The 18,820-nt window shown below is 39.8% G+C and overlaps 1 protein-coding gene across 1 annotated transcript in view; it reads left to right on the forward strand.

Annotated features, from left to right (window-relative positions):
* The window catches only part of RFC1 (replication factor C subunit 1), a 1,497,679-nt gene that overhangs the window by 1,263,437 nt on the left and 215,422 nt on the right, over positions 1–18,820 (forward strand). Inside the window, exon 21 of the mRNA XM_044063570.1 lies at positions 925–1,138. Coding sequence (XP_043919505.1) covers positions 925–1,138 — 214 coding nt within the window. The remainder of the gene's footprint in view (positions 1–924; positions 1,139–18,820) is intronic.

Raw genomic sequence — 18,820 nt, forward strand, 5'->3', positions numbered from 1 at the left:
GGCATGCTTTCTCTCCCTGGGTAATAAAAAAAATAGGTTCCTCCTTTGAATCCTTATGTTTTGCCTATTTTGCTCTACAAAACTGAACTTAACAAAAACAGGGGTTGTAAGTGGAATTGCAGGATACAGTCCCCTGCATAGAAAAAAGAATAAAACACCCACTTTCGCAATTATTTCTATTTTACATAAGGTGTACTCTATTGTTTGTTACTTTTGTTGTGTTCTTTATTTTCGTGTGTATATGTGTATTAAGGACATCTCTGAAAAGTTATCATTTTGGATATGTGCACTTACCTGGTTGTTAGATTAGTAAATTAAGGTCCTCTATATGATTATGTCCATTGTGATACATTGGTGACTCCACTTCCATAATCACTTGTTTCTACTGTTTCCTAGAAGTTACTCTAATGATGTAATTTACCCCAGGTCCAGGCACACACATTTAATTCTTCTTTGCCTAATGTTTCCATTATGTGATATTTCAGCATCATAGTTAAGCCTTTCTTGTGAAGGTTATCTATCAACTGTTTTAAGTTGTATTACCTCTTAGGTGGTGAAAACAGCAACATTAATTTCCTTCAGTTTAATTTCCTCGCTTGCAGTCTCTTGTCTGTGATGTTTTTGCCTTTCATTCTTTTTTCATATCCATTGTGTATTAAACCAATCCTGTTTTCCTGTTTCAGACCTTTTTCTTGCAGATCAAGTAGTTAAGTTGTAGGGTATAGTCAGAAAATCATATGTCACTGAATAGGTGAAAAAAGTACTGAAAGCGGTTTAAAACATTGTTCTGTCCTCTTGCTGAGAATAAGTGCGTGTTTGTTTCTCTGACAATTAGCCATGTTTTGTAGCTTCTAAGGCTGGAAGAATTTGTAACTTCAGAAGTGGAACCTATCTAAATGTGCCCTCTCTGTTGTTTTTTTGAAGAACACATTCAAGCAAGAGAGCAATCAATCTAGATCATCTGTCCTACTTGAGAGATGCATTGGTGAGACCTCTGGCCAATCACGGTGTAGATGGCGTGAAGAAAACAGTAGAGCTGATGGAAGCATACTACCTGATGAAAGAAGATGTGGATAATATCATGGAAATATGTAGCTGGGGAGGAAAGCCAGATCCATTTTCTAAACTTGACCCAAAGGTAAGTGGAGGGTTTAAGCAATTCATTCCCTAACAAAGAAATGTAACCTCATGGGTGTTTTCCTCAGTGGATTGAATGATTGTTTGACTTGCCTTTGTTTGTTGGGAAAGTTCAACTGGGCAAAGCCCCTTTTCAGCTGAAGCTTGGGGAGAAAAGCTCCACATTACATAAATTTCAATGAGTTAATATACTGTAACATTCACTGTTAAATAAATTAATAGGCGATCACTGTGCTGCATTCAGTATATGGTGGTTGCATCATGTTAAGCTCAGACACATGTATAGAACACAGTATATGCAGCATATAAAGCTCATACTCATCCATATTCATAAAGGATACCCACACCTCCAGGTTGGTGGCAACGCATGAAGCTTCGGAAACCATCCAGGTGCAACTAACCATAGGCAAAACTGCTCTACAAATTGTAGCATGCTACAGGCCACTCTCTCAAACTCAGGAACCCCACACAGCCTTCCTGAAGACACTGGAGGGTATAAATGTTTCTCCAAATACCATCATATTGGGTGACTTCAACTACCCGAATATAGACTGGGAACATTACTCAAGCCCTAACTTTCTAGCCCAACGGTTCCTGGAGTTCATAAATTCAAATGCCATGGAACAGCTAGTCACTGTTCCCACGAGAGGAGAAAATATACTAGATCTCATTATCACAAACATGGGGACAAAATGCTCCACACGGAGTATATTCCTCATTGGTGAGATCTGATCATAAACTAATCTCACTGGAAATCCACATCCCGCCCCACCCCAAACAAAAAGACCACAGTGAAGAACTTCTCTAAAGCAAACTTCACACTACTCAAGACTGGTGTGGTATCCTTCAAGGCCCCTGAGCCAGTGGAAACCACAACCCAAGCTGCGGAAGCCCTTACAAATGCCTTCTATGAACACCTCCAGGACTGCATGGATCAGGCAATCCCAAATAAAACCAAGACTCTTTCCACAAAGGGCAAACGTCCAGTCTGGTGGACCCCAGCCATTAACAAACTTTACAATAAGAGGAGAAAGCTATTACATGATAGAACAAAATCCATAAAAGGGAAGTCACCCCTGATCATTATTAGTAAAAAATACGAGCACTCATAAAATCAACTAAGGCCAATTTTGAGAGAAAAATTGCCATGGATTCAAAGGACAATCATAAGGCCTTTTTCAGCTATGTTAGGAACTTGGGTGGAAACTCCCAGATATGCTCAGAATTAGTCCAAAATGATACAAAAATCACTGAACCCACAGACATTGCCAACATACTGGCAGACAGGTTCAGTGCAGACTTCACCCCCCTCTCCCCCCCTAAAGGAGAGATAACTATCCCAGCGGAGTGTAGCCTCCCAGACATCTCAAATGCGCAGGTGAAAGCTGCTCTCTCTAAAGCTAAAAACACAGCATCAATGGGACCGGATGGTGTCCCTGGCTGTGTGCTACACGAGCTAAATGAGGAATTAAACCCGCGCATAAGGCAGCTGTTTAATCTCAGCCTTACCACAGGATACGTGCCCAAGGAGTGGCGTACGGCAACTGTGGTCCCACTCCACAAAGGCGGTGCCTCTACGGACCCTGATAATTACCGCCCCATAAGCTTAACAAGTCTAGTCTGCAAAGCTATGGAGAGGATCATAATGGAGCTCATAAACAAAGATATAGGGGGCTTGCAGACATTGGACCTGACCCAGTTTGGCTTCGTCAAGGGCAGATCATGCCTTTTGAACTTGGTCGACTTCTTCGAAACAGTCACCAAGGCCATTGATGAGGGAAAGGCAGTCCATACAGCCTACCTTGACCTTGCAAAGGCTTTCGACACAATACCCCACTCGGGTATTGTAGAAAAACTTACCAACTTAAATGTAAACCCATATGTCACAAGATGGGTTGCAAACTGGCTTAAGGACAGAACCCACAGGGTTAGAGTTGCTGGCGCTATGTCAGACTCCAAGCCGGTCACAAGTGGTGTCCCACAGGGCTCGGTCCTTGGCCCCCTATTGTTCGGCATCTACTTCTCAGAAGTACAGGCCAGCATGGGAGGACTTTGGCTGACAAAGTTTGCAGACGACTGCAAACTGGGCCATAGTGGAAAGGGATTCGGACACGGATATCCTTCAGAAGGGACTCACGGAAACAGATAGCTGGTGCCAGAGCCATGGCCTGAAGTTAAACGCCAAAAATGTATAGTCATACCCTTCGGGAAAAACAAGGTAACCCCAAGCTACCATATAGGTGGCAATCCACTAAGCACAGAAGAGGTTATCAGGGACCTGGGGACCCAGGTTGACAGTGGCCTTTCTTTTGACACTCACATTGCTAAAGTGGTTAGAAAGACCTTCTACATTGCCCACCTGATCATGAAGGGATTCACATCCAGATCTAGTGAGGTCATTGTTCCCTGTACTCTTCACTTATCAGACCAATGATAGAGTACAATGCCCCATTCGGGATGTATCTCACCCGACATCTGCAGCAATTGGAGAGACCCCAAAAGTTCCTCACCAAAAGGATAAAGGGACTCCAAAATCTGTCATATGCTGCCAGATTGAAGAAACTCCAGCTCTATTCAGTCACATACCGTCTGCTCAGAGGTGACATGTGCCTGACATACAAGGCCATGTCCAACCCGGAATTAATGGACATGCTCCACCTCAAAAAATCCAAATCCACCAAAACCACTAGAGCAAGCGACTTAAACCTTAGCACGGATATAAATAGGACGTGCTGGAGGGATAGATTTATCACTCAGAGACTCCCTATGCTGTGGAATAAAATCCCGGTCCATGTGAGGCAGAGCACCTCGCTGGCTCTGTTCAAGAGAAATCTTGACCTGTGGATGGGAGATCGTAGGTTTACCCTGGGAATCATCTCTGTCTCACTGCTGGACAGAGGCACAACAAACTAATGGGTACAGTATTTTTTCATATAAGGGGTGGCGTAAGCCACAAAACTTTGGGCTAGGCTTATAAATGCCTTGGGGCAGATAGCCTAGTATAAACCTATGAACCTATACACGTATTGGAACATTCAACATTATTTTACAATATATGTAATACACTCTCCATAATATTGGCTCACAGACAACAGATAAGCCATGTGCATATTTTATCCAAACAAATTAATTTGGCACCTGCAGTTAATTTTAAGTATGCATATGTCTACATATGCGCGTTGCTTTGCTGCAGATGTCAGTTTCATGCAGTCAAATGCAGTAAGATTAGGCTCCATGTTTCATAATGCTTTGCACTTGTTTTATTTGAAAGTTTGGGTTTAACTGTAGAATTGTTAGATTGGTTTTGTCTCGACTCAGAAAACATTCTTCACAGCTGTTACATTTAGATGCTGATCACTTTGCATTCAAGTAATTCAGAGAATTGCAGGAAAATGTCTTGAGTTCCAATGACAAAACAACTCTGTTTCATTAGCACCCGTAGTGCTTTTATTATGGCCACACAGGTAAAAAACGCACTCTCCAAAGCTAAGAATACAGCATCCATGGGACCAGATGACATCCCTGGCTGTGTACTACATGAACTACAATATGAACTGGCACCTCACCTAAGTGTCATGTTTAATCATAGCCTCACCTCAGGTTTCGTGCCCACTGAGTGGCGCAGAGCTACAGTTATCCCACTCTACAAGGGGGTATCCACCTTGGATCCCAGAAACTACCATCCCATCAGTCTGACGAGGCTTATCTGCAAGGCTATGGAGCGTGTTATCATGGAACATATAAACAAAGACACTGGCAACCTTCAAACACTGGACCCCACCCAGTTTGGGTTCGTGAAGGGCCGATCTCGTCTCCTGAACCTGATTGACTTCTTCAAATCAGTCTCCAGAGCCATGGACAAGGGTAAGGTGGTCCACACAGCCTATCTAGACCTTGCGAAGGCCTTTGACACCATCCACCACTCTGGAATCATAGATAAACTTACTAAGCTGGGCATTAATCCCTACGTCACCTAATGGGTTTCCAACTGGCTTACTGACAGAACCCACACTGTAAAAGTAGCCAACTCCAAATCCAGCTCCAGACACGTGACAAGTGGAGTACCTCAGGGTTCAGTCCTGGGACCGCTCTTGTTTGGCATCTACTTCTCTGAAGTACAGGCCAACACTAAGGGACTCTGGCTAACAAAGTTCGCAGATGACTACAAACTGGGAGCCATTATTGAATCCCCAAATGATGTGGATACTCTACAAAAGGGCCTTACAGAAGCAGATGCTTGGTGCCAGAGCCATGGGCTCAAGCTCAATGCCAAGAAATGTATAGTTATCCCCTTTGGGAAAAAACATGTACCCGTGAATTACCACATAGGTGGCAATACACTAAACACCAAAAGTGTGGTAAAAGACTTGGGGACACAGGTGGACAGTGGTCTCACCTTCGATAACCACATCACCACAACAGTCAGGAAATCCTTCTATGTGGCACACCTCATCACTAAGGGCTTTTCATCCAGAAAAGAGGAGGTCATTGTCCCACTGTACTCATCCCTCATTAGACTCATTATAGAATACATTGCCCCATTTGGTATGTACCTCTCAAGACATCTGCAACAACTGGAAAGGCCGCAGAAATACCTCACTAAAAAATCACAGGCCTAAAGCAGATGCCCTACGCTGACCACCTTAAAAAACTCCAGCTATACTCTGTCGTATATCGTCTACTCGGAGGCGATCTCTGCTTAACATACAAGGCCATGTCATACCCAGAGCTGCTGGACATGCTACACTTAAAGAAATCCCAGTCTGTCAGAGCCACACACTCCAGGGATCTAAACCTTGTCATCACAATAAACAAAACATGCTGGAGGGATAGGTTCCTGACCCAGAGACTCCTCAGACTCTGGAATAGACTTGCCCATACATATCAAGCAGAGTGCCTCTTTGGCCTTCTTCAAAAGGAACCTTGACAATTGGATCTGAGAAAGGAAATTCACCCCAGGGATCACGTCAGTCGCCCTGCTAGACAGGGTTCCAGGGAAGTAAATAGTGTGGGAAGAAATAGCCAGGGAATTGTTATGGCTAGGCTTGTATAGGCCCTAGGCCTGATAGCCTAGTACCAACCTATGAATTATGCATTTCCATTTGGCAGCTTTAGCTGTGTGCTGCATCATGTCATTTTTTTTTTCTTCTCTAACCAAGTGCCTTACTAGTTAGTGCATGAAATGTCATGATGTGAAAAACCTTATGAGGTATGTTTTGCAGAAAAGATGATGACTTATGATGCCTTTTAAATAGCATGAAACATGACCTTTCAGGGCCTCTGGAATTACTAATAACTGTAGCCTTCAAACAGGCTTCGTGCCTCATGAAATGGAGAAAGGCAATAGTCATACCTCTGCACAAAGGTGGGCCATCTACAGACCCTGGAAACTACAGACCCACAAGTCTCACTAGTCTTGTATGTAAAGCCATGGAAAGAATTATTGTGGAGATAATCAAGAGAGATATAGCAAACCTCCTGACACTGGACACAACCCAGTTTGGTTTCATCAAGGGCAAATCATGCCTAGTCAGCCTGGTGGAGTTCTTTGAGAAGGTCATCAAAGCGATAGATGAGGGCAGAATCATTCACACTGCCTACCTTGACCTGACCAAGGCATTTGACACAATACTCCTCTCAAGCATTGGTGGCAAACTCATATGTCACCCGGTGGATAGCCAGCTGGCTCAGAGACAGGACCCAAGAAGTTAGACTTGGGGAGTCCACCTCTACAAAGAGGAGAGTCACAAGTGGAGTCCCTCAGGGATCAGTCCATGGGCCGCTCCTTTTTGACATTTACTTCTCAGAAGTCAAGGCCAATGTTCAGTGGTCTGTGACTGACTAAATTTGCAGATGATTTCAGATTAGGAGCTGTCATTGAATCTCATACTGACACAAATGGTCTCCAGGAGGGGCTGACACAGACAAACAACTGGTGTCAGAGCCATGGACTAAAACTAAATGCCAAGAAATGTTTTGGGAAGTCATCCATCCCTGGTAACTATCATATTGACAACAGACCCCTTAGACTTGACCCAGTAGTCAGGGACTTGGGGATACAAATAGCAATCTAACCTTTGATAATCACGTGTCTACACTGGTGAGGAAATCGATTCTGTGTTACGCAATTTATAAACAAAGGTATGGCATCTTGAGTCCAAGGAACTCATTGTTCCACTGTATTCAGCATTCATCAGACCTATCATTGAGTACAATGCCCCCGTTAGTATGTACCTAACCAGGCATATCCAACAACTGGAACGTCCACAGAGGTTCCTCACTAAAAGAATACAGGGCATAAGTAACATGATCTATGCTGACCACCTCAAGGCCCTATCCCTGTATTCTGTTTCCTACAGGCTTTTGAGGGAAGATCTATGCCTGGCATACTAGGGCATTGTTAAACCCCACTCTGGACCTCCTGCATATCCACAAAACAGACTGTACCAGAATTACCCATTCTAAAGACTTAAACCTTGCCTGTGATATAAATAGGACCTGCTGGAGAGATAGGTATATATCCCAGAGACTACCCCATCTATGGAAAGGCTCCCCATCCATGTGAAGCAGAGTTCCTCCCTAACCCAATTCAAGTGCAGCTTGGACAATTGGATGGGAAACCAGAAATTCATCCCTGGTTTGGCACCTATGTCTCTAATTCAAACAGGTAACCTGTAAATGGTTTATCTCATAGGCCCCTGCTTGTGACTGGTGTCATAACTTGTCAAAGATTTGGGGTGCATGGCTAGGCTTAAAAAGGCCCTTGTGGTCATTAGCCTAGTAAACACCTATGTTCATTTTGACAGTTATGCACGTTTTCACATTTTCATATGTATTCATAACAGAGCTACATATTATTGAGAGACATTGAAATTTTATGGTTGGAGATTTATAAATTCACTCTTGCTGTTGATATGCAATGCTGTGCATTCATTTACTAGGTTATCATTAGGAACATACAAAGTGTTCCCAGTTTTATAATAATACCAGCACCAACCACCTGGCGATTTGAACTTTGACTATAGTTGATTGCCACTGTTGAAGTGACACCTCAACCCCATGTGCAAAAATGTTAAAAAGGGGTTGTGATGGATGTATTCACCAAATAACTTTTTGCATGTTTTCAGCTTAAACCTCAGATGGTGTTGGGAAGTGTTGTCACTAAAACTTGTACTGGAGTTTGTACAGCTAGCTTGAGAGGTGATCAATGTTTTTATTATAAATTTAAGCATAGTTGTATTTCTGTAAATGTCTGAAAAACAAGCACTTGCCAGCATTATTTTGCCTGTTTACATCCTTGCATATATTTACTTTGTGTGTAGTTTATTTCCCACTGTTAAAATTCTTCTGTATCAACTCAGTCAGAATGCTGTAGTCTGTGGTGCAGTTCTGCAGCCAAAATCTACAGGTAAAGTGTAGTCGGTCATTAAACATTGATGTCAGAATTATTTTAGAGTTCTGGTTTATTCTCTGTACTTCATTCTGCACACACTGTGCATTCTGTAATTTGTGTTTTGTATTGGATGCATATTGCACACTTCTCGGTTGAAAAGAGTTTTCATGCCTTCCCACCTACGTCATTAACAATCTACCTTCTTTTATGAAAGATCGAGTTTGGCTGAACAGAAGTGCTGATATTTGTTAAAGCTGTTTCTGAACATTAACACACAAATGGAAATATTTTAGTTATTTGTTTGCATTATGCTGTAATGTTAATTTAAAGATTTTAAATGTAATGACTCATTAGCTAACATTATAAAATAAAAAAATGTGCCCAAGCAAAATCACCTCTCTGGAGCCTGTACAATGCTGAATGGAAGGATATAGGGCTGTTAGTCTATCAAAGTAGCTAAGGCTTACTGAGGTCTGCAATTGTTTTGGTGAGGAAATGCTGAGGTTGAGGTTTCTCATGTTGGTTTAGGTGCATACTGAGGTTCATGCTGAAGGGGACATTGTAATCAGTGATGGGCCTATCACAGGATGATTAAAGTTGGAAGTATAACTTGGCTGGACTTTGAAGAGTTACCATGAAGAATATGTTGTGCCATTTTGAAGCATTTTCTAACCACAGCAGAGAGATGGTGATCAAAGGAGAGCTTGTTATTGATGCCTAAGATTTGCTCCAGTAGTCAAGAACCTGGGGAGACACACAGACCGTAATCTAGCCTTTGACTGTCACATGTCTACAGTAGTGAGGAAATCATTCTTTTCTTCAAGTTATAAACAAAAGTATGGTATCTAGGTCTACGAAGGTCATTGTTCCACTGTATTGAGTGCAGTGCCCCCTTTGGTATGTACCTAACCAGGTTACTCACTAAAAGAATACAGGAGTTAAGTAACGTGTCCTGTGCAAACCTCCTCAAAGCCCTCTCCCTGTATTCTGTCTCCAACAGGCTGTTGAGGTGAGATCTGGGCCTAGCATAAAAGGCTTTGTCAGACTCCATCTTGACGGACCTCCTGAATATCCACAAAACAAACAGTACTTAAACCTTGCCTATGATATAAATAGGACCTGCCGGATAGACAAGTATGTATCCCGGAGACTACCCCTTCTCTGAAACAGGCTTCACTTCCATATGAAGCAGAGTTCTGCCCTACTGTTCAAGTGTAACTTGGACAATTGGTGGAAATTAATCCCTGGTTTGGAACCCATGTCTCTAATAGATACAGGTAGCCTGTAAATGGTTCATCTCCCAGACCTTTGTTTGTAAATGTTTGATCTGCCAAGCCCCTTTTTACACTTACAAAGGGTATCAGAACTTGTCAGAGATTTTGGATGCTTGTCTAGGCTTAACCTATGAACCCATTGTCAAAATGTCTCCCAGGCTCTTGATTTTACCAAATTTGGGTAGAATGTTGTCTGTCTGTAATGTGGCAGTGATACTAACTTTACAAAATTAAATTAAGCTGGATTCCTGGGTATTTGTTAAACATCTTTATTAAATCACATTTTAAACAGTGACATAGGTGCACAAAAATTCGTAAAGAAAACAAACCATTGTGACGTGCTTTCATTATTTTTGTGTAGTCTGTATGTATATTTTCTTTTTAACGATTATTTACCCCAGCATTACATAAATTGCTCAACTTTTCCCCTCCTATAAACCTCACTCCTGAATATTATTCTACATGTATTGTTCCCTCAAATTCCATTTTGCTACTTCCCTTTTCTAAAGATCTCACCTCCTGTTTTATTGTACTTGCTTTTTGGCATGCCAGTGGCATGAAGATTATTAAGGACTTCCTGTGTCTAGATAATTCAGATGCTATGTCCCACTTCAAAAGGGTAATTTCCTTTGTTACAGCAATTTACTCCCCAACATTTCTGGCAAAGTACACTATAGCAAATTTTTTTAATTTGTTGCATTCTCACAAAACATGTTCCCAATTACCAGTTGCTCATTGCCAGCATTTGCTGTCTACATAAATAAAAGTTCCCTAAGGTTTGCTGGGGGGATATACAAATAAGTATGCAACCCCCCACCCAAAAAAACTTCTGGACATTGTTCCGTATTTTGGAGTTATGCAGGTGTCCTTTGTAAATTCTTTCCAGATTCTCTCAAATCGCTTCTGACCTTTTTTGATTGATTCTTACAGTTATGCAATAGTTTATATGCTGCACTACTGTATTTTTAGTAGCACCTTCTGATCTAAAGTATGCCTTCAAATCAAGTAGTCCTAAACCAACTTATTCTGTAATCAGCTTATCTCACTAAACTCTTGCTCTATTCCCCTCCCAAGTAAATCTCTTCAACTGTTTATTATCATCTGCAAAGTTTCCTGTAGTTGTTAAAAAAAAAAAAACACATGCCTTCTCCTATGGATTACAAAAATATATCTGGCCTTTATATAAAACTAAAGGGATTAAAAACATTTTCACTATTTGTATCTTGCTATCCATGTCACTAGTAATGAGCTTTCAGTTTCTCCATTTGTGTATTATCTTTTGTTTAGTCTCTTCCCATATATCCTTACCCAACATAAGTCCTTTTTATTTAATCCGTACACCTAAGTACTTAATCCTACCATGTTCCAATAAGTAAAGGTATTTGTTGAATTAATTCATGTGCAGGTGCATAGATTACAGAGGAGCCAGCTGAATGGTTGAATCAATTTTAATGGAAAGTGGATTCGTGCAAGAAAATAAATAAATGCATCAAAACAACTTTTTGCAACAGTGGAGCTTTCCTTTTTCTCCACAGCTGTGCAGCCTCTGTGTAGGTGTATATAATAAGTCTGAGTGATGCTGGGGATTTTGCCTTGCAGCAAAAAATAAATAAAATCAACTCCAAGGTTCAGCAAAAGTTGTTTTGGTGTATTTTTTCAGTGAATCTGCTTTTGTGCAATGTGGATTCGACCTGTCAGTATTCTTCCATTTGCCACTGTAACCTTTGTTTTTACTTTCATTGATTTTATATCCCAAAATACTTTGTCTTAGAATGTTCCACAATATCTATATATATATATATATATATATATTTGTGGCTCTAAATATAAAGCAAGTAACAAAGGAAGAAACTATCCCTACCTGGTTTATCCGTTTTAAATGCATCATGTTGATGAGGGACCTTCACACCTTAATGCTTCCCTCAAACTCTTCATATATCAATATTGCCTACTAACTACTCCTGTCGTTCTGTCAGGGAACAATTGTCCTTCCAGTGCTCTACTCATAAAATCCCAGCAGACCTTGCTGAATGGTTTCTCTGCATCAATTCTCATAAGCAGTTGCAGTGTTTTCTTAGATTCCTCTTCCATCTGTATCATCGTTATAATGTTGCTAGATGTTTGCTTCCCCTCTGCAAAATCATGTTGATCCATATCTTATCAATTTTGGCAACACCTTTGCTAACTTTCTAGCTAGTGCAGACACAAACAGTTTATAAGTATGGTTTAAAATTGACATGGTTCTGTATGAAGCTGGATGTGAAGGATCTTGCTCTGTTTATGTAATACAACTAACACAGCTTTCTCTTTCTTCCAAGATGTCCCTAATCTCTCCCCACCCCTTCCCTCAATACCTTTCGATCTCTGAGCACAGTAAATTTGGACAAAGCAAAAATAGTGAGGAGACAATGGCCCAAAATCAGGGACAGATTTTAGGTATTGCTGTTTTAAAATGTGGAAAAAAATGCCAGAATAGTTAATTTTGCATTATGGGCATTTTCTTCCAAAACACAAATTGTCATTTAGTGATTTCAGTACTCACTGATTTCCCAGGAAAAACACATTTTGTGAGGAGCAGACCAAAATATGAAGCAAAAATCTGGACAGTTGAGAGTTTTATCCCCACCTTAACATACTATTTAAACAAAACTTTCCAAGTCTGCATCACTTTCTTCCCTCACCTTCTAAGTTTCCCCAGGAATACCGTCTGTTCCAGGAGAATACCCAGAAGATTGATTATGCATGACAATTTTTCTCATTTATTTTTATCTCTACTATTAATTGTTGAGCTTCCTCTTCCTCTAAAATCCTTTGGTGAATATTTCCATTTTTGACTGACTTTGGTTTTCACATTCTTCTACTTTAAACAGATTTTCATTAAAAAAGATCAAAATATCTATAGTACCTCAATAGATTGGTTATTTTTCTTGTTATAGGCTGTTTGGTGTGAAAATCTCCTACTTTCTTTTGCCTAAGCTCCATGTCCTTGTGCTAAAAGTTTTCGTACTCTGGAATTTTCAAAAAAGAGTTGCTTAAAGGCAACTTTTCTAATCTCAAGCATGTTATCCATGTATAGCCTTATTTTCCCTTTAGCACTTTAAAGTTGCTTTACTTGTTTTATGAGATTCCCTTATTTGGCATACATTGACCTTTGTTGTCCTCTCTAAATAATTCCTATTACTTTTCCTATATCTGTTTCTCTCTCATATCTACAATGTTTTTTTAAACTCAGTTTTCATTTTGTCCCACTCACTAGCTATCTCTTCTGATGAAGTTTATGTTTCCCCTAATATGTCCTTGAATCATTCCCATTATCCAGTCATTAAATTCCTCTAACACACAAGCAGGAAGCACCAGTGGTAGATAGAAATGTCAGGGCTTACAATGTTGACTCCTGAAACACCAAAAAGAAGTCACAAAGATATAGAAGAGTTCACATTTAAACTTGATTTTGCAGGATGACAAGCCCCCCCCCCCCCCAAAAAAAAAAAATGTATGTATGCCAACTCCAAGCTCACCGTACCTCAGTGAAATAGAAATATTCTGAGAAATGGCAGTCTTGTGCTTAGTATATGCAAGTCCAGGTATTCAGTCTGTCAGGATCCATGTTACAGGACTCTGTATTCAACAGAGTTCCAACATTTTAAATAATCACAGCCATTCTCTCATTTTTATTTTGTTACCCTGTATTTTTGCCTTGGTTTTTATTGGCATGTGATCTAAAATAGCTACTGGATTTTTTTTTAAGCTTTCAATTAAATACACATGTTCCTGTGAAATAATTTCTTTCCAGTCTAGCCAAATTAATTGCACCATGTGGAATAATATGTAAACTCTTGAGGTTATACTCCTGAATTTGCATAATTCATACCAGATATTCATATCTCTCTCCAGAAATAATACATTTTCCCGTATACGTCACTCATACATCCTCAGTATTACAAACCAGTTTCCAGTACCCATCCATTGAGGATATTCTTCGATGAAACTGATTATTTCTCCCAGAATTCTCAAGTTCTTTTATAGTAGGTTTTGGATATAAATACATGCTAGTTTAATTTCCCCTCCCCTACAAGTAACCACTTACTAACACAATCTGCCACAATTGTTTTTCCCTCTTCTATCACTATTAGAGCCGCTTTAGCAGTCAGTGTTATTACTCACATTTTTTATTGTCTGATATTCTGCTGAATGCCTACCTCGAAAACATTAGTCAAATTTACATGCTTATTTCTATCAAAGTATGACGACTTCTGCATTCCTATTTGCGCCATATACTTAATACAATGCAATACACTTTACACGCATTTTGTCTGTACTCATAAGGCCACTGACATTTCACGATGATAGAACGCTATTTTTCCCACCTGTTACACATGACACTTCTTTTGAATCAATATTTCTAACAATTAGCTTGCATGCACACAAGGTTTGGCAGGCTTTCCTCTTATGTGGTGCTTTTTCTCATCATTTGAATCAGTGTCACATTTTCAAGACTTTTTATTTCAGTGGAAATACTCAAATTAGTAAAACGGATTTTCTGATCCTCCAATATCAGTTCAACCTACAACACAACAATGGGTGTACATTTGCACATTTTCAAAACATAAAATTAATCCTCAAAGTAGAAATAATTCTCAAATTTATGATTGCAATCGCAAAGTTATTACCTTTTCTAAAATAAAGGTTGTTCGTGCTAAAATGCGTGTTAGAGCCAGTGTGCTCACTTACCACTGATTTGTGTCTGTCCTTTTCATATCTATATTCCCCTCCCAGATGTGAAAAAGTGTACATGCTTTCAGTAAACATTAACTTTTAGACCTAATAAAAAGTTTAGTAGCTACCTTTTAAATCGAATTGTGCAATGTAACTTTAAATTTATTGGACTAGAACTGCACACAAAAACTGAAACATATATTTTCAGCATATCTTGAACTTTTCTACATTACTAATGTCTCTGTATCAAAGTAAGTGGTGGCTATTTTCTAATGTGTTATACCACAGAATGCACTAAAAGGGGGCTGCCATGGTCAACATGATTTTGTTTTATAGTCACTGCTTTCGCCTTCCTGATGTTATTTTAGGGAGACAGACGTGAGCATCATTTACTGTAGTTTTCTCTGTTAACAGCTTACGATAGCACTTTGGCTGCCGGCATCAATCTGCATTTTTAATTACTTTGCTTCCATTGATTTTCATTAATACCCATTTCTGCTATAGTAATTTAAGGAATGCTTGAATGACTGGCTTAAAATATAGCTGAGTTAATTGTTCTTTCCAAATTAATAACTGTAGTTCAGTGTTGAAGACTTCAAGTGAGAGAACTCTGACCTCTGTGACTAACAGGTGTTTCTTGGACTGTAATGGTTTGCATTCATTTGCAGTTCTTAAAACTGAAGCTATAATTAGATTCTTTATAGTATGTTTCCTTCCCCAACTCACTGACTTGTCTCAACAAAACACTATATGCACTGCAAAAATACTGTAACTAAATACCAGAAGAAGCATGTACTTTTACAGAAAGTACAGAGTAGAAAAAAATGCAAATTCAAATAAGTAAGATGGTAATATTGTCTCTGTGGCAAGCAGGGTTTGATTAAAAGGGGAAGACAACTAATTTGTAAATAGATATACACTTAGTGTGAATTTTTTTTTTTTTATGTGAAAACTAAGCTTGATTTTGTTCAGACTGCAGGCTACAGTTCATCTGAGGTGTGATGCTGGCAATCTGTGACTGATGAGGCACATTCGGAGGCAGTTGTTTAAAAGCCAGTGTGCCCTTAATGGCTCTGTAGTTGGAATAAGTGATCAAAGCTAATTACTCTATCACTCTTAGTAGCCTTCATGATGTAACAAATAACAAGACAAATGGAAAAAAAGCCAAACAGATACAAGTTCAGACATAAAACAAATGGAATAATTAATAAGTGACACTTTTTTCTGTATGTGACTTGTGTAATGTTGAACTATAGGGAGAGAAAATCACTTTTTTAGAAAGAAAAGCTTGACATTTGTGTGGATGTATCCTTTAAATATATTAAAGTATTAATGCTGCTGGAGAGACATCTACTTGTAAAACTTACTCACTTCCCATAGTTTCAAACTTTATTTTTCATTGAACTGCTTGCCAGTGTACCTTTAAATGTTAACTACACCATTCCTTGCACATTACACTCTGTATGCATCGTTCAGACCTCTCATAAATTGCTTGCACCTGCGAACTGTTCATTTCCAAATAAAAGCATTTGGTAATGAGAGAGAGAAAAAAAACAGCTAGCAACTTTGAAAAATATCTCTGTAAATTTCATACACACATTTTAACTGTCATGATTAGTTGCTTGTGCCTGTAAATGTCTTATCTCCCGCTGAGAAGATGAAGAAATAGCTAATTACTTTGCAAATGCTATAAAAAACTTCAGTTCCTCACATATTTAGATTCTGCACCCTAGCAGCCCAAGATTACATTATATTAACTTTAATTTGCTTCTTTCCAGTCTTTATCTTGTTACAGTGTAAAGCCTGAATACATCACAACCAAGAAAGTACTTTTTTTTGCTTTAATGTCTTTAACATGTACAGCAATCACGTGTAAGACTCCCCATCTTGCATTTAAAATACCCCCGACTGCATCCTATACAAAACCGATTTAAATTTTAATGTGCAATTTACATCATTATTTTATAGAAAAATATTAAGAACAAACACGGTCTTACTTTGTTCCTTCTTCAGCCCCTTCTATGTCCTCCTAAAAAATAAGGATGTAAAGTTGGGTATATGCTTTGCAGTTTACCCGCCACTTTAACACGGTCACTACTATGTACAATTGCAATGTCAAAGTAGATAAGGTAGTAAAATTTAGTTTTATTGTATTTTGCCTGGCATTGTTGATATTATGTAACTTGTACTGCACGTACTAGAGCTTTTCTCTTTGTGCCCCCATTGAAAAGGGGCTTTCGTGTCCAGCAGAACCTTCCCAGTCAACAAATGTAAAATAAGTAAAACATCGCAATCTTTCTCAACCACCACTTCTTGCAAAGCCACATTTCACATGTCTAATACTATACTCAGTAGGATTAGAGCTTTATTCACTAATTTCACAATGTTGCTAGTCTTCTTCCTGATTAGCTCCATCTTTCAGAGTTGATCTCTGGTTTGACTCCAAGGTACTCCTGATTCTTCTAGTCAGATTTTGCTATGTGGAACATACCACAGAGATGTACTGTGTTTTACTGTACATAAATCATAATGCTTTTTTTTGGTTTTCTTCGCTTCTTTACTTAGTGTTGGACTCTGCCTACCATGAGGTACTTCCCTGCAGGCTTTGAGAAAAAGAAATCAAGGAACATGTGCTGTATATAGAAGTAGTAAGAACAGCTTTAAGGAAAATGAAGTCAGGGCAAACAGCAGGCTCAGATGTCACAGTAGATATGATCAGGATGTTGGATGAGTTAGAGGAGAAATGACTCCAGATGATACACCTAACAGTTTGAAGAGAGGCATATCCCAGATGACTGGAGAATAAGCATTCTAGTGGCTGTGTAAATGAATAAAGGGGACATTCACAACTGTGTGCTGTATAGAGTTATCTAACCCTTGTCACAATGTATGAAAGTGCTGCAAAGGTTGACTGATAAACAAATACACGGAGTAGTAGAAGGTAGGATGGCAGATGAGCAGTTTTAATTCAGATCAGGAAGCAGCACAGTTGATCTAATGTTTGCAGTACAACAAATTATTTAAAAGAAACTACAGATGAGGAAAGAGTCCAACTGGACATTCCTAGACTTGGAGAAAACATGTGACAAGTTCCCTTGAAAACTGATTTGGGCAGTCCTGAGATAGTTCGCAGTCCCAGAAGCATTGGTATAATTAGTGCAGGCTGTATACACTGATCCAGTGACACAAGTAAGCACAGTGTTTCATACTCAGAGAGGTTTCCAGTGGAAGTGGGTTTGAATCAGGGATGTTCTTCATGTTTCTCTGTTGCAGTCATTACATTTGGGTAATCTGCTGGCAGGTTGCCCTCAGTCGGCCTGATAACAAAGTCCTGGGTCCTGCGTCAGTTGCTGTCCCTTCTTCCATGACGTCAGGGGTATAAAACATGCAGCCGACGTCATTACATCTGTCTTTCTTGCCGTGCGGTGCAGCAGTTTGCAAGTGCCGGTCGGCCGACTCCTGAAATGTTCATTTTCGAGTTTCAAAACCGAAGTCTTCAACTTAAAGCTAAGTACCCTGTTGGGGAAACTTTTTCTTGCTCCTTACCGGTGTCAGTAAAAGTTAATAATTGCATTACTTGTGGAAAGCAAATACCTCATAAAGATTTTCATTTGTACTATATTCCTTGCCTAGGCCCTGACCACGATGTACCTTGCTGTCAGTTTTGTGCTTTGTTTAATCAGCGCACTATCTGTCGTCGGTACATTTTTGCCTCTAAATATTTCGATTCTTGGTTTAATTATCCAGAAATTATATTGGTTGGCCATCCGACTACGGCAATTCTGAAAAAACGCAAAGAAAAAGACAGAGGCAGGCCGTCGAGGTCCAAAACTGCCGACGATGCTTCTCCTAAGCCAGTCGCCAGTTCGCCAGTACTCAGTGAGGTGCTTTCGCAGCCCCGATACCTGCTACTTCTGACTCACAGGTCTCTACTGAGACCCATTCGGAGTCTGCGAGTCATCTCATACTGCGAGATGCTTCACCTATGGCACCTGCGGATGTTATCTACCTTGGAGCCGATGTGCAGGCACCGGCTTCTGAGGGTGTATTCAGGCCTACAGACTTGCATATTAAACCAACTCCACCTTCTATACTAAGGCCTAAATCTCAATCTATGTCTAAAAAACCAATGCCCAGGCCACATGTTCAGGCCCCTATGCCTAAAAAAAGGAGGCCTAGGGCTGAGCTTGACTAAGAATCTTCTGATCAGGACTCTGCTTCTTCTGATTCTTCCAATGACCTGGATTTGTCCATACCTACTTATGAGGATTCTGATGCAGAGGATTCCATTCCCTCTGCT

This window comes from Protopterus annectens, chromosome 2.part1, assembly GCF_019279795.1.
Source record: "Protopterus annectens isolate FY-2018-M chromosome 2.part1, PAN1.0, whole genome shotgun sequence".
Classification (NCBI taxonomy): domain Eukaryota; kingdom Metazoa; phylum Chordata; order Ceratodontiformes; family Protopteridae; genus Protopterus; species Protopterus annectens.